The sequence below is a fragment of the Protopterus annectens genome, chromosome 8.part0, assembly GCF_019279795.1.
Source record: "Protopterus annectens isolate FY-2018-M chromosome 8.part0, PAN1.0, whole genome shotgun sequence".
Lineage (NCBI taxonomy): Eukaryota > Metazoa > Chordata > Ceratodontiformes > Protopteridae > Protopterus > Protopterus annectens.
The window spans coordinates 195039704-195066656 of NC_056741.1; the positions used below are offsets into that span (position 1 = coordinate 195039704).

A 26953-nucleotide genomic window follows, 5' to 3' on the forward strand; every position below is an offset into this window, starting at 1 on the left:
TTAATATAAGTGTTTTCATCCAAGAAAAATACCCCAAACCTCTTCAGACATAAAATAACCAAAACATATTCAATTTAAATAGCCCTCTAAAACTATCATTTGACTCTAAAAGGAAATTACATCACCACAAAAAATGTCATTCACTAAAAAGTCTCCATCATGTGACACTCGCAGAGAAACACATCATCACAAAGAAAGGCCATTCATTAAAAAAATCTTCATCAAACAACATTTAAAACATACAAAAAAGTCAAAAATCAACTTGCACACTTTGTTAAATCAAGTTGCTCTGGAGCTTTTACTCTAGCAAACGTTCCTGCTGACATAACATTGTACTTTGAACCAGTATCTACTTTGATCTCTACTGGACTCGCATTAGTCCAAACAGTGCAAAATATTTCGTTCTTTGCCCATAAATTTACTGCACTGACTGTTTCAGCAAGCACTGACACACCATCAACATAAAAAGTAGGGCTACAGCTTTCTAACTGATCAACTTGCCTCTATGAATGATCTCTTTTAATAAAAAAATGAGCCTTATTTGATTTACAAAACCCTTTGAAATTATTCCACTTATTACAAGAATGGCACTGCTGACCAAAAGCTAAACACTTTTCTCATTTGGGTTTGTGGTTTCCACCATAATTATGACAGCTGACTATGAGCTTTGGTACTGCAGCTAACTTCATTGGTTTATGATTGGTATTAGAGGTGAGGTAGCCTTGAACCCTTTCTGCTTTACTGAACATACTCTGGGTTTTACTGGAGCTGCCACACCCTTTGGCTTGTTTATTTTAACCTTGTGCTGCATACTGTCTATATTATCTTGGAAGCTAATTATTGGAAGGTACTGGAAGCAAACTTTTCTCATTTGTAAGCATACTTGTGTGCTTTTCTGTAAGCTCATATATCTGACACATATCAGTGGCCTTATTTAACATCAAACCACTGTCTGAAATCAAAATCTTTCTCACTGTGTCATTTTAATACAACACACAAGCCTGTGTTTTATCAACTCACCTGTCAAATCACCAAATCTGCATGTTTTAGCCTTATTTCTCAAGTCAGTTATATATGCTACAAAAGTTTCACCAGACTTTTGATCCCTTGTGTAAAATAAGAGCCTTTCCATTGTAATATTCATTGAGTGGTTACACATTTCTCTAAATTTACATTTTAAGCACTCAGGTCTTCCTGCGTTTCAGCCAGTACCATAATATGGCGGTTGTCCCCTCCCCTGCAAACACATCCGGTGCATACACAAATGAGCACTCTCTTTCAATGGCCTCTGAACCAGCTAGATTAAGAAGAATAAATGCTTTTGGGCATGCATATTTGTCAGAAAAAGCAGCCTGTATGAAAAGATCTTATTCCTACTCAAACACTGTCCAGTTTTCTGCAATATTGTAATCAAACACAAGTTGTGCAGGTTGAAGTGGGTCTACGAATTCTGCCATCCCCACAGATTATAGTAAAATACAATGCAATCTTTGCCCTTGAAATTATGTACGAACATGCACACACACCAGGAACTTGTAATAATATGCAAATGCATACTAGACTCTTTGAAAGACTGTACTTTGAGAAATAATCTTTGAAATGACTGTACTTTGTGAAATAACTGTACTATAATACTACACACACTTGCCAGCCCTTTGCACACTTTAGATACTTCAAATAGCTTTAGTTAATGCAAAAAAGTAGTACATAGTGAAAAAATATGGTAGCTTTCCCTTTTTTATACATTTTATGTGATTTGGATATTGTTTCAAACATTCTCATAATTATTTTGAATACTTTAATCAATATGTCACAGTTTTGGACATTTTGGTTAATTAGAAATTCATTCTGAGCAGTATGAATGCTTTGTTTTGTATTCATGGCAAGAAAAATCATTTAAGTGAGTTTTAGTACCTGGAAATTGTTTCTGACATGTCTGTGAGTAATTTTAGCAGTAGGGATGATCCACTCCTGTATATTCCTCCATTTCTAACCGCTTGCCTCATGGTTGTGAGTCTGGATTCCATTCTGACACCATGCCACTCTTCTGGTAAATCTGAATAAGATAATGAGTCTTGGGTGTTCGTTTAAGTAGTTTATTACATAGACAAACACATCAGGATGGATGGCAGGAACATTAAATGTAAACAAACTAACTAACTGACTGACTACTACACACATGCATGCGATCACTCTGGCTGCTCAGTCAAAATGGCACTCTTGCTTGCACATGTTCAGTACTTATAAGCACATGCCTACTGACTGGAATGCTTCTTAAAGGTACATCACATACTCTGATCTATACCCAGCACCTGCCCCCCTCCCCTCATCTCTAGAAAGCAAGTCATCACTGCCCTCTCAAAGGCAGAAAATACAGCCTCCATGGGACCCAATAACATCCCAGGGTGCATTCTAAATTAACTCAGGCAGGAACTTGCAGCACCATTAGACACCCTATTCAGCCAAAGCCCGAGTACCAGCTTCATCCCAGCTGAGTGAAGGACAGGTACCTTCATCCCTCTGCACAAAGATGGAGCATCCACCGATCCAGGAAATTATAGCCCCATCAGCCTAACTAGCCTGATCTGCCAGTCCATAGAATGGACTATCATGGACCTCATTAACAGAGACATTGGCAACCTCCTCACACTAGTTTGGCTTCATCAAGGGGAGGTCATGCCTGTTTACCTTGATTGACTTCAATCAGACAGTCACCAAAGTCAAGGACAAGGGGAAGATTGTGCACGCCACCTACCTTGACCTGGCCAAAACCTTTGATACTATTCCCCTCTCAGGTATAATAGATAAACTCTCTCAAATAGGCATTAATCCATATGTTACCAAATGGGTAGCAAACTGGCTCACTGATAGAACTAACCTAGTCAAAATAGGGGAAGCCGCCTCAAGCAGTAGACCCGTAATGAGCAGTGTACACCTGGGATCGGTCTTAGGGCCTCTGTTGTTTGGGACATACTTTTCTGAGGTGCAGGCCAAAACAAGTGGGCTGTCGCTGACCAAGTCTGCAGATCACTGCAAGCTGGGTGCTGTCATCAATTCCTCTAGTGATGTGGACATCCTCCAAGAGGGTCTCACCAAAGCAAATGACTGGTGCCAGAAACATGGCCTCAAACTGATTGCCAAAAAATGCATAATCATCATCACCTTTGGGGAGAGTGACATCCCCACAAACTATCACATTGATAACAAGGTCCTAAGGACACAATCAGTCATGAAGGACTTGGGCACCCAGGTTGATAGCAACCTATCTTTTGACCACCATATTGCCTTCATTGTACAAAAGGTTTTCTACATGGCCCACCTCATTAGGAAAGATATCTCATCAAGGGACAAGGAGGTTATAACATCTGTGTATTCTTCCCTTATAAGACCCATTACTGAGTACAACACCCCTTTTGGCATGTACCTCACAAAGCACATGCAGCAGCTGGAGAGACCACAGAGGTTCTTCACCAGAGTAATCCAGGGCCTCAAACATCTGTCCTACATTAATGGGCTAAAAGCCCTGTCCCTCTACTCAGTCTCATACCGACTACTCAGAGGTAACCTCTGTTTGTCATACAAAGAAATCTCAGACCCCGCCTTGATGGGACTGCTGCATATCCACAAGTCAAGCTCCACTCGAGTAACCGGCACATGTGACCTCGACCTGGTCTGTGACATCAATAGAATTTGTTGGTGTGACAGATTGTGTCCCAGAGACTCCCACTTCTGAGGAACAGACTCCCTCTCCATGTCAAGCAAAGCACCTCATTATCCCTTTTTAAGAGCAACCTAGATTACTGGATGGGGTACAGAAAATACACTCCTGGGATTCCACCTATGTCCCTGCTGGACAAGAGCATTGGTTGCTGACTTGTCAGAACATGGGATAAATTCTTGACTAGGCTTGTAAGGGCCTCAGACCCAATAGCTTAGTAACTTCCTGTGATGCTATGATGATCCTATTGGTTGGTCTAATATCTTTTTCATTTAATATACAATTAAAATCACCATCCACAATAAGACTTCCATTTATATTAGAAATTGCAACATCTAAATAATTCTTAGAAAATGTTACTCCAATTCCTGGAATCCAATGTACATTAACTTCAGTGTATACATTTCCTTGTAATTCAGTTATTATCATATATAACATACAGTGGTTCTAACAATATGAATCAAAAATCTTAAATATAAAAACAGAATTTTTCCAAAGAATAGCAGTCCCTCTTCTCTTTTCTTTAAACCTGGAAATTACCAATATTGTGTAGTCTTTTGAGGTTAATCTGTTAATGTCATTTTGAAATAGATTAATTTTCTGTAAAAATAAATAAATAAAAAAAAAAAGCTTGTGGTTTAGGTAAACTGAATTATTTAAGTAAACTACCCCTCGTATCACCGCTGTTAAAGCCATCTTGGTCACACCTTCTCTATGACTTACTTCTGAATGTATTCCACTAAATATTGTTATAAAAAACAAGACAGAAACAGCTTATTTAAGCAATCTTTAATTTAATACTCAAAACTCTGTAATGAAATGTTATTTATAACTAATGCATGAATATAAAATGAATGCAAGTTTATTATTTCTGATATTAAAACAAATACACACAAAATGTTATTAGTAAAGTCACAAGCAACACTATGTTAAGTATTATCAGGGGTTCTGAACTATGAAGACAGACTGAATGTCATAAAATGTATTCATATTACTTTCACTGGCAAAGCAAGATAACATAGACGTATATTGTCTAACATATCTTTATACAGTTGAGCCGAGCCTGATCTGTGAGATTTTCCAAATGAGAACTTTATTGCTATTATTAAAGTTATCCTTTAAAATAACAGGTATAGGCTGTTTTTTCACAGATCACTCTAAATGTGTCACTACAGCTGTAATCATGCCATGTTCCGTCAGGATACATTATAGCACAGTCTTCATCGCCATTGTTATTGGGCTGATTACTGTCCCAGTACCTTTAATGAAAATAAAGAAAAAGTTATATCTCATGGAAATAAAAGATAAGTCAGTCATTTCTGAAACTTTCAGTGTTAACTCTATTGTTGTTATTATTCTCAGTATGATTGTTTTTTTCTTAAACCTTTATTTGATATTTCCATAGAAAAGTAGAGGAAGGAAAAAATAATGAAGTGAGAAGAAAACATGAATTCATCTATGACATGACAGGAAAAGAAGGAGAAACATGGAATGAATAAACACTCAGAAAAGCACATAGAATGCATTGCAAAATTCAATTCTTTATATGCTACCTTTTTTTCAAATCACATTTAAATGTATAAGAATAAGAGGTATTTAATTTAGTATTTCGTAAGAGGCATTTTATTTTGTGCAGGCATTTTAGTAATTCCAGTGGGAAGACAAATTCAGGAATTGCATACCACATCTATTATTATCCTCATATGACAAACTATATATTACATAAACTTTTATAGCACAGCTTTAGATGCATTATTTTGCAAACCTGATACTTTTTAAGGATTAGGGCTTTGTAAAAAACAGTCAGACCAGCACTATCAGGGTATTCATTCTGCCATAAATCCATTGCAGTTCATTACTCAGTTTTGTGTTAAACAGATTTTAACTATTCTACACATAACACCATGACAACCAAATCCATCCAACCACCCACAATCCCTTTTTCACATTTTTACAAACAGGGTTGGGGTATCACTACAACAGTAACAATCATCTAAAGCCAAGGTTTATATTGCTGGGTGGCTAGCCCTGCCATGGTTGTTCTTCCACACCACATGTTGGCAAGCACATTCACACCTATGGGCAGTTTTGTGTGTCCAATCTACCTACTGCATATCTTTGGAATGTGGGAGGAAACCTGGGTATATATCACCAAGTATGTTTTCCTGGGAGGAACCCATGACAGTGACTGCCATATCTTCAATGAGTTTTTTTCCAAAGGGGTAATATTATTGGTGAAGAAAGTTGTTAAGTCCCAAGAATCTATGCCACAGTTATGAAGTCTCCAGGAGTATTTATTCTCTCCTTAACCAAAGTCCAGTGTATTTACTAGAAATTTCCACTTGAGTAGCCAGTTTCTCGGGGTAGAAATAGACTGTCAGGATGGTTTGGAACATACTCCTTTTAATGTACATTATGGAAGAACTACCCTTCTTACCCCTAAATTCAACAACATTGTAAACCCATAATTACACAGGATGAGTTATCACATCAATAAGGCAAAAGCCACAACAAATAATGAGATAACTTCTTTTTTTTATTTATCAAGATGAAGCTAATTAGTAGCCGCAGTGGTACAGTGGTAGCATTGTTGCCTCACAGCAAGAAGTTCTCCTGTTCGATGTTCGGCTGGAGTGCTTTCTGTGTGGAGTCTGCATGTCCTCCCCGTGGTCAAGTGGCCTCTGAAAGACATGCGTGAATGGGCATGCCTTCGTTGAATGTTGGGCATCAGGCTGGCAACCCGGCACCATAAAAACTGCCAATCATTAGCGGACCGGAGTTCCTCTGTGGTGACCCCTAACTGGGAAAAGCCAAAAAGACAAACAACAAGTATGAAGCCAATTAAAAAAAGAAAATAAAGGTCTAATAGTTTAACAAAGATTTCCCACCCAGGGCACTTTGGATGTAATGATTTTGCCAGTACATTAACTGCACTAATAAAATGAATATCACACAATGTATTATTGATATGAATGTAACTTGGACCCAGAAGCATGACTTCATGCTGTTCATTAGCAGCTATTCTCCCTTCTGTCCAGCTCACATAGTAACATGTCATGGTTATTCCGCCTATAGTCAGTTACTATGTCCCACAGGTGGTAAGATCGGTTGCCTACGTTCAGCTGATCAATGTTTTTAAGTGTGAATCCAAATTTTTCTTGCAGTGACAAAAAACAGTGAGAGAGATGAGTTGAGGTCAGATTATGAGGTATGTGTTGTATTTCTGATTAGTTGTTGCTGGGGAAATTATATTGAAAACAAAGAAGGGGTAAATGCTCCTAATGATTCAGCCAGGAAAGCCTGAAGTGTAAAAGCATATGTGATTGTTATTATTTTTTTGTTGTTTGTTTTGGGAATGAATGATATTCTAGGAGATGCAGTGGAGGAGATATTTGAAATCTGATGATTTAGCAAGTGCTGCTTAATAAACCTGGTAGAGCAGATTATTGTCTGCCATCTCTAATGGAAACATTTCATATTTTCTTTATTTTTATCCTATTTGTACTGAACAGCAAGACTAGCACTTACAGGAAAATATTGTGGTGCATATTGGGGAATAAAAGTCTTAAGCTACTGCATAGAACATTTTTGTCAAACATACATGCTTCTTGTGATTGTTAGTGCACCCTAGGAATTCCTTCTGTCTGCTCTCCCTTCCTTCCTTCTATCCATCCATCCTGATATGAAAAGCGGAAAGAGCTTTCACTAATACATGATGTTCCATGAATTAGAAATCCTAATCAGATTACATTAATTCAAAATGCTGTGGTAGTTAAACATTATTGTGTCTGAATTTAATCAATTTTTTGAGAAAGGATTTTTTTTTGGTACAGGGAATTTAGTTCCATAGAGAAGGGGAAATAACTGCACAACTTTATTTTAGAAAACTGTGCTACACAGGCACTGGTGTTGCTAACTTAATATCTGTCGGTATTTGCATTTGGAAAATGGACCAGCGATAGAAAGTAGTACCAGCAGCATTGTAGTGTAGTGACTGCTATTCTGTTAGTGAGACTGACAGTTCAACTTTCAGGATATATCTCTAAATAGAAAGACATATTCTACTGATAATATATGATTCCACTCAGAAAAAAATCTAACTATAACTGCATTACTTCACAGTGCTATGGCAGCCAGGCATTGCTGTTACTGGCTGAATTTATATTGATGTTTATCAACAGAAAACAATGTAGTTGTGATGCTATAGAGAATTCCACTGCAGTGGACAAAAGTAATGATACAAAATTGGCTAAGGACACTGTGACACTCACTATTGTTAGTGAATAAATCGTTGCCATTATTTGTGACTATAGAACGGTGACATTTGTTAAGATGTAAGGAATTCCACTGAGGAAAAGAAAATAACAACACCATGCTGTGCTATGACAGCCATCTTTTGCTGTTAGTAACAATTTCATTCAGCCTTTGTTTACAAGTAGAAAAGTGAGCCTGTGCGTGAGCTGACAAGCTTAGATCAATATAGCTGAAAGGCTATGTGCACTGTTCGACTCTACAATGGAAAAAAAATCCTTTTTAATGTTTTGTGGCCTAATTATGGAATATTTTAAAATCTATTTCTCTTTTTGGCATAAGCAATTTGAAGTTCAACACTGGGGTTGCATATAAAGGCATGAGGCCATAGGAGTAAATTTACTTTATGAATATTTATATGATTTAATCCAGCCTAATTAACAGACTCTATCTCTTTGTAACTATCTGTTTTGCTATGATAAGTCCAATTCCTTCTCATCATGAGTTCTGAGTGTGTGAGTATATTTGTACTTGCAACAAAGGCCTTATCACTTGGCCTACATATTTCTTGCCAAGGTAAAATGAGTTTGTTTAGGAAAGTTACTTATGGGACATGATAACACTATAACAAAGATACCCCTGGATTCAATAAAATCCATGTAGGCTCTTTGTAGAGCCTACACAGAATGTCACCATGTAAACAGCCATGGTTCCCCCTCGGCAGAGCACCATGCATATTAATCATTGCCTGCTGCCGAGGGAGAGCATAGTAACAGGGATATTGATTCTGTGTAGGCAGAAGTATAGAGACTATCCCATGGTTGTAGATTATCCAGGGAATTCCTGGTCAAATGTTATGTACAGGGTTACACTTCCTGTAATGTACCCTGCTACTGTGAAAATGTGATGTGCATTAATATTTGTGTTTAATTTTCTAATTTTTTTTAAAAGTCCATTTGCAAAGCATGGCGTCGAGTGCAGCACTGCCAAGCTGCACTTATGTATATATACAGCTGACACCTGATATACATCTAAAAATAGGAACCTGATGTAATTAATTATTAGCATTTTTAATTTTTTTAATGTCTGTTTGCACGGTGTGGCACAAAGTGCAGCAAAGCTGAGCTGTCCTTAAACATACACTGTTGATACCTGCCAGACATCTAAATATAGAAACCGGAGGTAATTAATTATTTATGTCTGGTTCTGTTTAAGCCCATTTGCGCAGTGTGGCATGGTGCATACAATGGAAACAGATAGCTTAGTAATATATCTGAAGGTATACTTATTGTCATTCTGCCCAAGTAGCTAAATTGGTAAAGTTATGGTTTAAAGTTTAGTAGGTCCTGGGTTCGAGATCCTAACACTTATACCATTTTTTTAAAGAATTTAACTTTTAGTTTAATTTAAAAACAAAATGTTTATATATGGAAGAGCTGTGCAGTGCTAAGCACTGCTTAAACATGGTTAATGGCTAAATCATGGTTGTGTGAATTTCAGCAATGCTTGGCTCTGCTAAGCAGGTCTGTGTGATGCTAAGCAATGCGGCGTTTTTTTGAATGCTGCAATATGATGTGTAAAGGTGGAAAAACAGCCTATATTAAGGCTAATGGGAATTCTGCACCATTTGTTGGAGTCTGTCTAATTGTTGGTATGCCAGGTGGTGTTGCAGAGGCTGCAAGCTTTCAGGTGCACAGATGGGGTGTACTGGAGTCCAGGGTTTTTTTTGGGCTCCTGGTATGCAGTTATGAACTTAAACTGTTGCAGGGTGGTTACCAGGGCTCAGAATGTAAGGCTAAAGCCTGGGATCATTTGGCCAGGGAACTTACCAGTGCTGCTGGTAACCCCTGCACTGGTGAGCAGTGCTGTCACCACTATGATGACCTGAAGCATAGAAAGAGGGGAACTTTGGACACCTGGGTCCAAGAGGCTACAACATGCAGTTCCATGCTGGGCACCTGTCCAGGATGCACTGTGAATGTGGTAAGTATGGATATATTATAACTGTAGTGCAATAAAGAATAACCAATAACATCTGTCATGCAATAAAGAATAAACAATAGAAACTATAGTGCAATAAATAAACAATAACAACTGTAGTGCAATAACCAATAAACAGTGCCAGTAACAGTAAGCAATAAGGTGTAAAGCAATATTGTGGTGTCATAACATAATTGCAGTAGGGCTTTTTTCTTTGCATGTTTGTTCTAATGTCATTGCAGTCCACTGTAAAACTGTAATAACTGTAGAATGCAAAAGTATTTTTTTTAAATATATATTGCACAACCCACAGTACGGTTCAAGGCTGTCTACAGGCCACTTTCAGTCACATAATGCTCTCTTTTCCTTCCACCCCAGGGAACAGAAAGTATATGGGTGAGATAGCGTACTTTATGGGCATATATTGTGTGCGTACTTTGCACTTAGCAGCAATACTAATAAAGTATAAAGTAGGTTTGTGGTGCCATAACAAAATGTGTCTTAATTCTTGCAGTAGGGCTTCCTTTCATTGTGTGTCTGTTCTAAGTTGCTGCAATCAATTGTTACATTATTTGCAGATGTCCTGTACAGTCACAGCTTTTGGGTTCTACTCCCATGCCTGCCAACTAAGACATGATGGCTGGTTAATCTGCTTAACATACACAAACATGCTTCTCAACTATCACAGTTTTTTGTAATGTAATTACAATTGCCCAATCTGTCTGGTCCATGATTAGCAGATAAATAGACATTTCATCAGACAGGGGTGGTGTGTGACACAAGAGGGGGTGAACACCTTTGAAGGGAGGGTGTTGTGGAATCACAGTCCCATGTGCCTCCACAAGGTATCAGCATGACTGATGTCCCCACCCATGGGACTGTCTGTGCTGCTGCATCACTGCCCTGTGGGTGGCAGTGGTAGAGGCTAGACTCCAGGGTGAGCCTGCCCCACCAGGATGGCCAGCATCCTCTTCATCTGGAGCAGGCATCATCTAAACCCATAACTTAACAGTAAGTTTGTTAACAGCAAGCCAGTATGAAATAACCCATAAGGCCAACAGAACAGTTAGCTTAACAAAATATATTAATATGAAATCATAATAATAAATAACAATAACAAATTAAAGTTTAACAAAATATAGTTAGTTTAACAAAATGCATTAATATTAAATCATAACAATAAATAACAATAATAAATTAAAGAAGATAAGGGATGGGAAAGAGAAAGAAACATACCATTAGTGATGTTGCAGATGATATCCCTAAAAAGACCAGTAATACATAGTTCTACAGGTGTGCAGTGTCAGTTGTGTGTACAGTGACTACATTTCCTGTTTAGATGATGTAGTACTTACATACCTCTCAAGCTGTTAGCTTGGTACAGTGTGGGCCAAGCACTATGAAATGCAGGTACACAACTACACAAACCTGTTTCACATAATGTACACGTACATGACTACCAAGGTGTTCTGTAAATGGATTTAACAATACATTGCATTCCAGGCAATAGTCTACGAAAGCTTCTTCCCCTACCCAGTCTACCTCCCCCACATGTACCTATGTCCTTCCCCAACATTTCACTCTCACCTTAAAAAAAAAAAATAATGGGCACCTGTCCCCCCAAAAAAAATCATCCAATACATAGCTCTCCGTTTTGCATACATGCCCACTGGACACACGTAATTTGGTTCAATTGGCTTGACAACAAAGTTATGTTGTCCTCACTCCTCTTTCTGGGGATGAGACTTCAAATTCTTCTACATATTCTGTCAGAGTGCACAGTTGTTGCTGTACAAGAAATGGATAGCTATGGTCCTTTTCTACATCCCTCATGCACATATTTAGCTGCCTTTCACTATGTTTTTTTCCCTTCTTTCTCCTCATTTCACCACTTTCCTATCTCCCCATTTTTCTTTTCTTTAAAGATTTTTTGTGCATTGCTAAGCTCAGTTAAATGGAGCTATACTGGTATTATGTGTTCTAAATGATAATGCATTCGTACAACATAAACACCTCTCCCCTATTTCAAACCCAAGATCATCACATCTGCAGACCACTGCATTAACCTACCACACCAAACAGGTGTTAATTAAAACATGTGGTTGAAGCAAAACATAATAACTGCAATTTATAGTCATTCAGCATGTTTAAGCAGAACTGCAGGACATGCCACATTGCGCAAACTTGCTAAAAGTGTAATGGAAAAAAAGTTGAGTGTAATTTGGAATCTAGTGCAAGAGTACACCAGTAGAAAGTCAGACACAGAATAATGGATGTAAGTGAGGTCTGTAATAGCAGGTAAAAGTGCACGTGTAGCAGCAACATTTAGAAATATACTTGCAAGAACATTAATAACAAAATACATGTTCAACTGGGACTCTGGTGGAGAAATGCAGCCATATAAAGCCATTCACATAATGATGGATGTAAAAAAAGTTTGTCATAGCCTGTATGTCTGCACTTACATCTTGACAAATACACCTGCTGTAGGAGTGACTCAGTAGCTCAGTCCATTAAATGCTATGCAGTTGGTAGCTTTTGCCATACACAGTCCTGGGTTCAAAGCCAGTGGTGTATAGCACTTAAATGACACTATTGTGACCCCAGCAATTAAAGATTGAATCATGCACTTTTTATCCATACAATGCATTCCAAATCTAATGTCTGCTTTTTGCTGATGGAAGTAACAGGCCTGCACATAGGAACACACTGCACATATCCCTATAACAACATTATAAGTGCATAAAGTGTCAGGTCATACATTAATGGGCATTCACAGAGGATTTTAACTCAGGTAATGCAAATTAGGCCCACTTATATCAGAGTGCAGAACAAAATCCTTTCATATTCACATTATAGATTAGCACAGCTGCACAACTAACATACACTTATGAAACTTCTGCTAGTAACAAGGATTGACAGCATACATATTCCAAATTAATACCAGATTGTAACAAATGGCCTGACAGTTGTCTAAATGGTTGAATTAATGTTATATTTACCCCCTATGTTTCTCAAGGATACAACAAACATGTAGCCTAGAACTCTGTAAGTGATACCGTTGCCTAACATATTTAACATAAACAGATGCCTTAATTTGAGTGGAAGGTGTACCCTCACTCTGACTCTGCCTCTACAACAAGGCTCCCACAGTTACTTTTACAGCATGTTTTCCTCCAATGCGTTTACACTCTCTGCCTATGCCTATTGCCTGTAGCAGCAGCTATAGCCTGTAGCACACACATCGGTATGTAAAAGTAGCTGCTACAGACCTACCCTCTGTGATGATGTATTCTCCTCACCCCAGTAATGTTCAGCACAATATATCAAAAAGGGCTTCTAATCTACATGAAGACCTTATATCTTGTTCAATGGTTGCATGCTGTTGGCTGATGATGTGCAAATCAGCTGTGCTGGCTGCAATCATTATTTCAGAACCACAGGTTGGTTAAGAGACAATCACCTGGTAATGAGAAGCATGTTAAAAAGCCAAACAATTGGCTATGGGGAACCAGTATATATGAGACATTCTTCACACAGTAAACTTGTTGCCAAAAACTGTATATATCTGACCATATCAACAGAAGAGTATTGTACTCCATCAGGTATGTAACCTTTTGTTTACAACATGATGCATATGTGTGAATATACTTAGGGGAATGGGGATTACAGCATTAAGCCTTTCTTAGAACTGTGATAATGATATGCCATTGATCTCCAGATTTGCTACACCTACAGAGAATGCATAATACATCAAGAGTGGAATGATTTTGTCTATGTGGCACACTGCTCTTGATGGACTGTCCCTCTATAGTGGTTGTAATTGTACACAGCTATTTGTTTGGCACTGTTTTTTGACATATTTGACATGTTATCAGGATGTTGCCCCTAGGGGATGCAATTCAATGGATTCCATTGTGGGGTGCATGATCATACAGCAGTATTTGCCATGGCACACATGGGAATAACTGACTATCACTAGTATCCTATTTGTATCCACACGCTTAGTATGTTTGCACACTGTGGAATATGACATGTGATCAAGCAGTAGACACTGGCAGCTATTATGTTCTTGTTGTATCTCGGCATTGTGTACTTCCATTTATGTGATACTGACATGTGTTCCCATTTTGTTATCTTTCAGGAAACATGTACCCCAGATGCTGTGACCCTTTCATGGATGCGGAGAATAATATAATACTGGAAGGCATCTGTCAACACCATGAACTCCTACTGTCCATGGGGAGACAAAACAGGGAACAGCAAGCAGCACTGTGTGCTGACCTTGTCCACGATGTGAATGCCATAGGTCATCAGAGCAGGACAGATGAGCAGGTTTGACACTGTGCAACAGACATAATTTATGCTGCATGAAGAATGGCAACAGATGTAGCCAGGGATCATGGTGTCACAGATGGAGGGCCTGCAGCAGAACAACCACTCTCAGCCACTGAGGAACTCCTGGTGAACCTAGGAACACATGACCGCTCACAGGCATCCATCACACTGTACATTGTGGATGTGGGTGCCACAGTTCTCATGGCAGAGGAGTGTCCAGGTAATCTTAGTTTGATCAGAACTGGAATACAGTAGCATTCAGTGTGTCAGGGTGTACATACCGTTATGTGGATGTCAAGTCTTGGGGGGATTTAACTAAATGCTCAGAATTTGCATAAAATAGCAATTAACACAGTAGTTACTATACATTTGGGATATTTGGACGTATTACATTATTATAGTGCAACATGCAGTGGTACTTAAATTACCTCCCACAACTTTTCACAGGTCTGTCTGGTATCAGACAAGGCCATGGTCCTGGTCCTGGTAAGCACGACACTGTTTTGTTACATATATAGATTTACAGTAATGTCTTCCCTAAAGTATCATCCCAGGCCGGCAGCCTGGATTGCTGTACTGTCGGCATGATTGCCAATTGCACAGATATTTTCTGACTGTACACATGGTAGAGTCATACCTATGCCTTGTAGGTGTGACCGGGTCTATATCATAAGTTTGAAGTTTGAAAATTTCGAATCACAAATGATTGACATCAAATTATCAAAGTTTTCAAACTTTGAACGTTTCAACGGAGATTGTCGTAGGAGTTGGTATATTTAAGTAGCAGGAGGTGGGGGTGCAGGGGGGGCTTTCCCTCCTGCATAGAGCATTCAGGTAGGTTTTTTTTTTCTTTTTCTTTTCTTTTATATTTTATGTTCAAAGTTTGAAAACTTCAATCATATGGAGTCGACCATATGCGATTCAAAGTTTTCTGACTTCGCTCATATAATACAGACCCGGTGTGACCACACTGATAAATGTGGCAGTATTTTCTGGAAAATACAGATTGTCATATGTGTCAACTGTACAGAGTCTTCACAAATGTCAACAATGTACCTCATTGTTCTTGATGAGAATGCTGTGTAAAGAGCTTTTATTTACAAGTAACTACAGGTGTTTGCAGGAAAACTAGTGTCCTTATGTCCTACTATATAAAGATGGTTTTAAATAGGTCTGTATTAGTGACAATAGTGTATAGAGCTTTACATATATTGCAGCATTTATTTATTTTTATTTTTATTTTACATTTGTTTACCAGGCTGGTCCGACTGGATGTATTTCCATTTTCAGCAGAGGCCCGGGGAGAAAAGCTCCACATAGAGACAAACACAGTTACATTATATATAAAAAAGTAGCAGGCAAAACATGATTCTAGACTACATTACACAATTGATACTTACATACTAGATAGGACATCACCATTAAGTTCTATTACAGAAATACAAGATAGAAAGGTTCTGTAACAGTAAAACATTTGCGGAAAGTATAAAGTACATTCAGGAAATTACTTTCACATCCAAAGTTCTTTAATAGTTTGTAATAGTTACTACTTGTAAAAGGTGTTTATGAGAGAAGCTTCTCAATGGGTAAGCAGAAGAGAGTAATGAAAGAAGGTGTTATAAAGAGAAAAGTTAGTGGAATCACAAGATTAGTCAGGATTGATGCATGGGCATAACCAGTGTGTTTTAAGGTGTTTTTTAAGCTATTGTTTAAAGAGGAAAGGGGAGGGAATGGAAGTTGGAGCAGTAGGTAGGAGATTCCAATATTTACCGATGGTATTGGAGAATAGGGAATCACTAGCAATGTTGTTAGATTTAGTTAACCTCACTAGAAGTTGGCTTGAAGAGCGTAAGGAATTTAGGTTAGTATAAGGGGTAATGAGGTTAGAAAGTATCGGTGTGTTATTAGGTTGGTAAAATATCCCCTGGGCAAAGGTGAGTTGGGAAAGTATCAACATGTTTTTAGTTCATTTTAGTTTTAGTAACATAATACTGCAGAGCATAATAGTGCAGGTATTAATGTACTGCTTTTCCCTTTCTTATGACAGGTGACCGGGGGGGTTATCCCCTACACTACCTGATGTCAGTGTCTCTTCTGACTCTGATGATGATGGTGGCCACAGTGAGGGGTGAGAGTCAGAATTTGCTCCAGAGGTTGACATCCTTCTTCTGCCCTCATTGTCTCTGCACACACTCAGTATTCCTACACAAACCCAGTCCCTGGAGGCCACAGATATTGGATAGTCAGATGGTGGGGACATTGAACAGGAAAGTGTGGCAACTGTGGCTCCAGTGAGTGTAGACACTGGCCATAGCCAGAGAGCTGGTGAGGTTCCACACAGGCAAATTGATAGGGGTGCTCATAGGAGGTCTACCATCCTTCCACCACCTGTTGTAGGTGTCATATCACGGGTCACTTGCCATATGTTTCAGGCCATCATGGAGGCACATAATCATTCTGAAAGGAACTCCAGATGTTTGCTCAGGTGTATGGGTGCAGCATATTCTGACATCCATGACTACTTCCATTATATTGGTGACACCCTGGATTGGTTCACAGATGCAATGGAAAGAAGGTGGAGTGAGACAGATCACAGAATATCTGTCTTGGAATGCATATTGTCTGTGCTGGAACATTTGATTGGAATTGAGTGTCAAACTGGTGGATGTAGGTCAGCAACCCCATCTGCTGACAGTCCTCGTGGCCATGCGCAAACACTCTCCTGTACTGGCAATACATTCTTCACTACAGAGAGGTGTGTGCTGCCCACACCAAGATGTGGCAGGCCATGAGCTCATGGTCCTGGGCATTCCCATGGAGAACACAGCCTTAGCAGACAGTAGTCACCGTCAGTTACTAGCACCACCTCTGACTTTAGCCATGGAGGTGCCAGTGCAACTCCTAGCAGAACCAGTTCCTGTGTTCGGGGGTAGAACAGTGAACTGTCAGCTCTACCTTGCATGGTACAAAGCTGTCCAACATGCATACATTCAGGGCCAGCACTGAGCCTGACTGTGTTCATGCACACACTCATACATCACTGTCACATTCAGGTCACCTACAGACACACACATGGCACATTCCCATGCTCCATCTTGCCTGCTTCCCTTCCTGACTCACACAATGCTTTCAACCTATTGGGTCAGCCTAGGCTTCCTGCATGCCTACATGACTCCATGTGCAAGCGATGATACCTGTGCCACATCCCTGTCATCCTCATCATTGCAGGGAAATAAAGCTATGTGTCGATGCATAGGGTGACTATACAAATTAATATGTACTTGCTTAATGCAGTGTTGCTTTAGCATGCCACTTGTACTGCTCATTGACAGAGACTGTATGATGATATTTATAATAAGTAAGCCGCATAATTTTGTGTACCTTATGTTGTCTGATGTTGTACTGGCTGTATACTTACTCAATGAAAGTTGTGTCACTGACCTGTTTCTGTTTCAGTTTCAGGAGTCTTTAGGGGACACCTATGTATACACAACAGCAATAAACCCATAGATGTCATAGCACAGGATGAGATGTTAGCACAGAAAAAATATGTCTTCAGCAAGGTACAACACAATAGGTGCATGGCTCCATAGGTTCATATGTGTATAACAGGTTAACATGGACAATAATGGCATCCAGCCTACTCATGCATCCCTAATCTATGAAAAGGTCTGATACCCTTAGTAAGTGTCACCAGTGTTTTAGGAGCTAACACATGTACAAGCTGTGGTGATGGAGATGACCCATCTACAAATTCCCTGTGTCCATTACAGATATGTTTCCTACACCAGTTATGAATGTCTTTTAATGCATCCCATTGAGTAACTTACACATGATGTGTGTTACAGCCAATGTGTGCTTCACATGCCCGGGGGGGGGGTGGCTGTTACACATAGGGTGTAGTGTCTGTGTTACATACCTGTCTCTCCACCTTGTGCTATTTATACCTCAGTGAGGATGTATGTGTGTTGAACAGTTGAACAGGTAAAACATGTGTCACTCCTGTCTTGGATATGTGGGAGGATCTGATAACTTCCTGTATAGCAGCCATACACATCCCCTATAAAGCATGTAGAGCACAGACTATACATGTACAGTCTTAACACGGACTGCATAGGACATGTTATCTACAATGTGTATTGGTTTACCATGGAAGATATGCCTGTGTACTATTGCTATTGCACTCACTGATAGGTGTGATGAGTGCCCAATTTGGTGTAACAATGACAGTCTGGGATTTACCCGACATACCTTTCTTTATAGGTTGTACAAAATTGAAAGGATCTCCACATCTTACCAACCAGTGAAAGTCAAATGCTACATTACACTCTGTGTCCATAACTCCATGGGTAATGGCTCCACTATGTGCAATGTGCAGACACTACCATATTTTCCAGGGATGGATGACTTCCCAAAGGATAGTATTGCGCAGGCACTGGCATTTATTATTTGTCAGTGGCTCTGACAACAATTGAATGTGTGTCTCAGGCCATCCTGGATAACTGTTGGTTCTGTGTGGGATTCAGTGATAGCTGCTAATATGCAATTACCTGCTAATGCAATCAGTCAGAGGTCACCGACAGTTGCTGTGACTGTAGAGAAGGGAATGCCTAGAAGGGGTACTCCATTAATGATATCTGGGGAAATCCACTGTTGACTGGCATCATTGTAACATAGGTCTCCCAATGTTATCTTCCCAGAATATCACTCTCAGACACTTGCCTATCTACCAGCTGACATACCACTATGTAAATAACATACACAGTTTTCAGCCAGGCCTGCTGGTGCAATATTGTGTAACACCTTGTCAGGCCATGGTAGGGGGAGTGAGTCGTATTCCTCTCATCCACTGCATAGTTTAACACTCAATGAGGTCCACCGATTAGGGTAGGTAGGCATGATCTGGCCCTGAGCAGAACAAATGGCGTGTGGTCCAGTGTCAGTAGGTATATGACATTGTTACCACTTGTATCCATGGTAACTCCTTTCATAGCGGTTCATATCACATGACTCAAAGATCTGGGGACACTGCTTGGCACTGCTTGCTTATTGTCCTTTGTGCAAGTAGGTATTGCAGTACTTCCATCATGTTCCAAGAGGAGAGTCATTCAAGGTGTCTGTACAAAGCAGACAAACATGTTTGGGAAGTGTAGTACATATACCCTTTGAAGGTAAGGTGGGGGTTATACACAGGTATTCTGCAGGCGAACACTACCCAAGTCGTGTGTACTGGAAGGACACATTTACCTTGTAAAGACTGTGGAAAGCAGGGGAGTCCATAGAATTGCCAGTGCCTGGCATCTACTAATGCTTGTCTCACCAAAAGCACTCTCACATAGGATGCCATGTTCCAATATGTTTCCTGTCATCGTACGCAATATGTGACTATGATGTTCATGATGAGAAGCAGGACACAGCCTGTTTGTTCATCCACATAGCTGCCCCACATCATGAAAGGCTCTGTTGGCTTTACATACCCTTCATCAGGTAGATGCCTTGATTAGCAACCTGGGCACTCAGTTGGCTATTGCATGTATTATGCTTTCTGTTCCATGCTTGGTGGTATGTCACTAGGGAACTGATGAGCTGGTGATTAGTAGCACTGCTGCAGTGTCACAATATAATGTGCAATGTCCAGTGACACAGATGTCAAGGCTTGCTGAAACAAGCAGCTCAGTGGAGATGACCCATCGTAGGTGACAATTTCACAGTAAGTCATGCACCCTGCCCTTCAACAAATTAATGGTGGATATCTGCATGCCATGTCTGTGAGATCTATTACAGCAGACTGGCCACCTTTGGCCAATGTGTGTCCACCTGTCACATGCCCTAGGCTTGTCATACTGTGCAGTTATGTACCCAAAACACATTACTGTGTTCCCACATCATGCCATACAACAACCAGTGTGCTGTCTAGTTGCTTGCTAGGTATCGTACACTTGCAAGGCCAATGTAATGTCAGCAAAAGCTGAACAAGTCTACTATGCATGCACGGCCATCCACATCTTCACCGCAAGGAGTGCCTTCAATCACTGTATATCAGACTGTGAACCCCAAGGGTGTGGCACCATGACTCTACTTTGTAGGACCTGCTAATGAGATGTGGAAAGTGTCCCCACCCCTCTACTCCTATGGCACACAAACACAACATGTGATAGATGTGACTGCATTATAAACCTTCTTTCCATGGTGTCTCCAACATCAGTGATTACATATGTCAATAAGCATTTTGCCAACATGCACACCTCACATCCTGCACCACCTACATCCACATCACACACACCTGCATATGTGCACCTCCTTACCAGAGACATTCTCAAACAGCAGACACTTCACAAAATCCGGCTTCTGGAGAGCACAATACACATAATACTGCATGCACTATTCTCTCACCAGTCAAACACCTGGGGCAAAACACAAAATCACACCTTTAGTCATAGGCGATGACATTGTGAGACATATTGATGTCTGTGTCAACAAGCTACATATGGGAAAGACCACACTTAGCTATCTGTGGGTTGACATAGTACTCCATACCACACATTGCTGCAAATCAAGGAATATTACTTAACATGATGTTGACATCATAGTTCTTGCAGGAGTGTATGACTAGGGATATACATCACTGGACTGTATGCAGATGTAGGAATGAGCTTTGCCAGTCTGTGTCTCACAGGTATGCTTATAACTTTCAGTTACAGTTGAACCTCACCTAGGATGATAGCTCCATACAAACAGAAACTGATGGAAGTCAATAATTGCCTTAGCATGTGGTGTCATTGTAAGGGAATCTACTACATGTCTGCATGGGATGCCTTGCTCAACAGACATCAATGTTTCACCAGTGATGGTCTTCATCTCTCACCCCTGAGATTTAGAGTACTGGCCACGGCTGCTGACACCCACACAATGCATATTATATGCACTGTCTGGAGGGAAAACTTTACAATGAGAACACCATCTTTATACAACATCATGGTTATGCTGCTACACACTGGGAATGGCAACACTGAACCCTACTCTGTGGAAGGTGTCCCCACCTTGGAATATGCAGACATGTGTGCAGTCAAGGACATCTGGTTCAAGCTTGTAGACAGCACCACAGCCATACCAGACTACATGGCCTCCCACATGCTCAGACCTCAAAATGACAGTCTGCAAGGTAATGCAGGTGGTGCATACATACTCATTAATGATAGATACACATGCAGATTTATTGAAACACTATGATTTCCCAAAGACACTGCTGGCTGCATTTACTACAGGAAGGGCACAAAATCAAGCAATTGCCAGCTAAAGGAGCAGCTACATGAATCCAGACACCCATTGTGAGTATTGGATGTACATGTGTCTATCAAGATATATCATTACACCATGGTTTTGAGTGGCATTAAGTAACCACAAACTGTGTTGTTTAGTCATGCTGCAGTGGACGTGGCCAAAGGTTAGTCTACATCCTTAACTACAATGCCCTGGAGCAGTGCCATGACATACCCACAAGGGGATCCAATGTAATGTATCATGTGTTTACCAATATGGGTGATGACAGCAGCCCCCCAATTTAAGGTCCTGCCTGGTGGGATCTGACCACAAATCAGTCTCATGAAACTACCAAAACTGCACCCCCCCCTTGCAGACAGTACAGTCATGTATTTCAACAATGCAATTTATTACCTCCTGAAGAATGGTTTACATAGCTTGACTGCACTGCCCCCCTCAAACGGGTCAGACAAGTATGCAGAGCTCCACACCCATGCATTATCCAAGCAGCATTACAACTGCATGGACTTGGCTGTACATGAGTGGAGGAACACAAGGCTCCTCATGGCACAGCAAACCTGCCTGGTGTAAAACTGTCATTAGCAGGCTGTACAATAAGAGGTGGACACTGCTGTGAGACAGTTCTGGTGAGGGTGCCCACTAAAACGGAAGCACAACCTTCTCAGCTAAAACAAGCACATAGTGTATTTGTGACATCATGTAGCCACAGTAAGTGACAAAATTATCCACCCACACAAGGCAGAACCACAACGCACAATGTAGTTACATGTGTAACCTCAAAGGAGAGGCCAAAATTGTTGGTGAACTCATACATAATGATGCCACATAAAATGGGTTTGTGATCATAGATAACCTGTACTCCCACAGGTTCCATTTCAACTTAACTCCCCTGTCTCCACCACATGTGCCACATGACATTCCTACAACCCGTCCTATAGCTTCCATATGTACAGAGCATGTCATAAGTGACTTCTCTGGGTGATACACAACAACTATTGGACATGCTAACATCCCAGGTTGCATCCGACTTGGGATCTGACAAGGATTATTAACACCATTTGGAACACCTTGCAATCATACTGAAACCACTGGCTGCACCACAGCTGACTGGACATCAGCAACTGTTATACCCTTGCACATAGTTGGTGCATCCACTGACCAATAGAACTATAGACTTCTTTGCATGAGTGTCTATATCTGTATGCCCATAAGGCCAATCATCATGGCACTGACAACACACATATATGTGATCTACACAGTTTGGATGTCTGACAGGGGGATCATGACTGTTAAACGTGGTGGACATTTCTGATGCAGTCACCAAGGATCTGTGTGAAGGGATATCAGGTCATACCTGGACTTACCCATGCTGTCTGAATATATACCCTATTTAGGCATCATTTACAAAAGCACCCACTTATGCATCCTTGGTAATATCACTGTGGGGTCACTAAGTAGACCATTGATGGCACACATACTCAGAATAGGGACATCTGCCTCCAACAGCTGATCTGTGAGCAGCAGTATTCAACAAGGCTCAGTCCTGGGTCCTCTACTGCTTTTAATCCATTTAACCATGAGACAAGTGAATACTGAATGTCTGTGGCTAACAATGTTGGCTGACACCTGTAAACTGTGAACACTCATAGAGTCTGTGAGTTATCTCAATACCCTACAAGAAGGCATTGCTGAACAAATCCCTGTTGACATACTAATGGCCATAAACTCCATGCTAATATATACATAGTGTCATTTCCATCACTAACACCTATGCTCCTGGTAAGTAGCACATCAGTCGCAACATGTAAGGTACATACTTAGAGGAGATACAACTGGGCTCACAGGCCTGGCCACACATTTTTACATCAAATGTGCTTGAGATTACTGTCTCTCCCTAATGTGTATGATGGGACTCATATGTCATAACTGAGGACACAGACACCCATAACTGACATACTCATAACCTCCATGTGCAATTCCCTCAGCATGCCAGTATATGAGGTCAATGGCCATTGGTAATGTACCTTTCCTAGGTACTGGCACTTGCACACAACAGTATGGTCCCCCTCACAAGGGAACTTCACGTCTCCAGTATCTGTACAATGGGGATCATCTGAAATCAGTGTCATTGTAGCCTGTGGCATATAGACTACTCAGAGGTGATCTCTGCCTTGCATATGGGTCAATGTGTGACCCTGCTTGATTATAAATGCTGCATATCTGTAGGTGGTATCATACATGGAATAATCACCCTAAGAACTTTAACCTAGTAGGTGTTGTTAATAATACATGCTGGTGGGAGAGATCTGTGTAGTAGACTTTAGCACATCTTTGACACAGAACACTGCCTAATGGCAAACAGTGCACTTCAGTGCACCTCAGCACATGCCATCTGTATGATTGGCTGAGTGACCGGTATTTCACCACAGGTCTACTGCCTGTGTTCCTCTTGTACTGGGGCAATATGTGCTGATCATGTAAATAAGGGTATAAAGTTGTCCAGGATTGTGAAGGCTGCATGGCCATTATGCTAGGGAAGTTCAAACAACCTGTGGTTCCATAAGCTGATGTAAATTGCTCTAACAGCCACACACACAATTTAGGATAGCACCACTTCCAATTACTGCTTAAAGGACATGACACACACATAGTTCAAGTTGGCTGTATGTAGATTAAAACCCTTACCTATCTAATTGTGCACACTGCAGATCACAGTACGTGATGCATGCAACACAGCTCATGTCTAGTATTACTATCCATTTAGGACTTTATCATCCTTGATGACATCATCAGGCCTAGTTGTGGTCAGGCATTTGAAGGCTCACATTACCTGTTACAAATAAAATACTTCAAAACCATCTCTTAGTATAAGTTACTGAGGTGATCATATTTACACCATAAATCCAACACCCACCCACCAAGTGGCCTGCAGTGAGATTATAACCCCTACCTATCTAATCTTACATATTACAGATCATAGTACTTATCACATGTGCCATACCTTAAGCCTGGTGTTACAATGGCACCTGGTAGTCTTAAAGTAGATGACATCATCAGGTCTTGTAGAGGAGGGCAGTTTGGAAGGCAGCAGCAACTTACAGGGCCAAAAGGGCATACCATTACAGTTTAATAGCTAATGTTGGATTCTTAATTGTTTTGCAGGTGGATACACACACCCACAAACACCCACCAAGTGGCCCGGAGTGAGATTAGAACCCCTACTTATCTAGTCTTACATACTATAGATCACAGTACTTATTTCACACACCAAAACTATCTGTTTTATATAGGATATACAGTAAACTACTTGTGGATTACTCAGACTAGGCTTGTGTTGAACAGCATCCGTGGCCTAATGAGTGATATTGCTTCATACTGCTATCTGCATCTAGTATCTTAGCAGTCAGATAACTGTTAGTTATCCAAGCTATGTATCTACACTTACCAGTATGCCATATGTGGCTGTTTGCACTTGGCCGGGCAAACCTGTGGGCAGGAACAATGTGGCAACATTATACATTACACCACCTGCTCACCTATTGCTGTCTATGTGGTGACATGCAGCAGGCACAGGGGACTGTAGGTAAGTGCATTATGTATTGTTGAGCCCTTACTTTGGATCCTTCGAGCAATACTATAGATGAGTGATAGTGCAGCTTTACTCACCATTATTAGGGTATGTAGGACAATACAGAAATCCACACACATATTCACATATTTATGTATGTAACAGGGTTGTGTGTATATAGATATATATATATATATATATATATATATATATATATATATATATATATATAAATGTAGCTGTGTGTGTGTGTTTGTGTGTGCATCTGTGTGTGTATTATATGTATATATGTTATGTAGATATATGGGGAGAGACCGAGATGTATGTTTATATCTATAGACATATATATATATATATATATATATATATATATATATATATAGAGAGAGAGAGAGAGAGATGTAGGTATATGTGTTTTTGTAAACGCATAGAGATAGATATACTATCTATGTGAGAGACAGATAGTGACCAGGATATGTATACATATATGTATGTTAGTATACACATATCTATACATAATAGGTCATTCTTATTAAGGGGCAACAGCATAGTGCTCAGTTTAACTAAGTGTATAAGCAGGCCCAGTGTGATTGTCAATACTTATAAAGTGACACCAGCCCACACATACCTGTACTCCAGTCCAGGATTTTGTGTGTTACAGACAATCCCCGGGATTCATGAAGCTCGGCGCAAGGACGGCGTTAGCCTTGCGCTGACCATGCAGTGTAGAGATGGCGCAGCAGCACCACATGCATATTAATAAAGGCACACTGCTCTAATGGTCACATGCATAGGAAACGTGTACGAGTGCAGGGGGTGTGTGTCCAAGCGCTGCACGGAGGCGTGAACATGTCAGCTGCATACGCGCAACTTAAAATGCTGACTAGTACAGCCTGCCTGTAATAGTAACCACTCCTGTTAGTGTCCGTGGATACTGGAATGTATGCAAAGCATACAATACATCAATGCGAACAACACAATAAGAAGTAAACACAAAGGCACGTAGCTGAATATTGAGTCCCCGTCCCTCGAACAAATGATATTTAAAACCCCATGCCCGTATTTCATTGTAGTGCCACTAGTTATACCAAGTGGAAGTGAAACGCATCATGTTAGTGCGCCGCCAATTGCCAAGCCTAGCCCAATGGTTTGGGTTACCACCTGTCCTACATTGTGAGGGACAGTCCCCCTCTAGGCAGGTGTGTCCATACCAAACCCATAATAAATGTTAAATGTCCTGCGATAGTAGGACATAATTATGTCCCATATGTTATGTAATAGTCCCATACAATACATATGTCCGTATATAAAATACCTATATGTTACAAGAAACAGAATAAGCAAGTAAACAAAACAGAATAAGCAACTACACTGCTACAACAATAAAAGCTTATATGTAGGCATAAAACTAAAGTACTATCCTTTGTAATGACCGTGGGTATGTTTTGGCCTGTAAACTCAGATGTGTGTCCCGAAAATGTCCCATCCAGGTCATATGAGAAGGTGGCAACCCTACCAATGGTCAGAGCATTTGCCCAATATCTGCCAATTCGCAGTCCAAGTTCTCCTTGTCAGGATGGCATATAGATGAACAGGTATTACCCAGGTCTACCTACCATATCATGAAAGATAAGTATTTGCGCGTACCTATGTGTGTGAAGTACAGCATGTGGATGATCTGAAATGCTAGTGTAGACCTCACAACCATATTGGTCCCAGAGATATGTAGTGTATGCAATGTGTTCTGTTGACTGTGCCATTGGCCATCAACTAGAGAAGGGATGAATGGTGTCTGTGGAATATGGGGGTGGGGGGTG

The 26953-nt window shown here is 40.3% G+C and overlaps 1 protein-coding gene across 1 annotated transcript in view; it reads right to left on the bottom strand.

The window, feature by feature from the left end:
• Nucleotides 1-4492: 4492 nt before the first annotated feature.
• Nucleotides 4493-26953, bottom strand: part of LOC122808697 (CD209 antigen-like protein E) — a 505103-nt gene continuing 482642 nt past the window's right edge. The window contains exon 6 of the mRNA XM_044079683.1: nt 4493-4977. Within this exon, the coding sequence (XP_043935618.1) occupies nt 4830-4977 (148 nt within the window). The 3' untranslated portion in view covers nt 4493-4829. The remainder of the gene's footprint in view (nt 4978-26953) is intronic.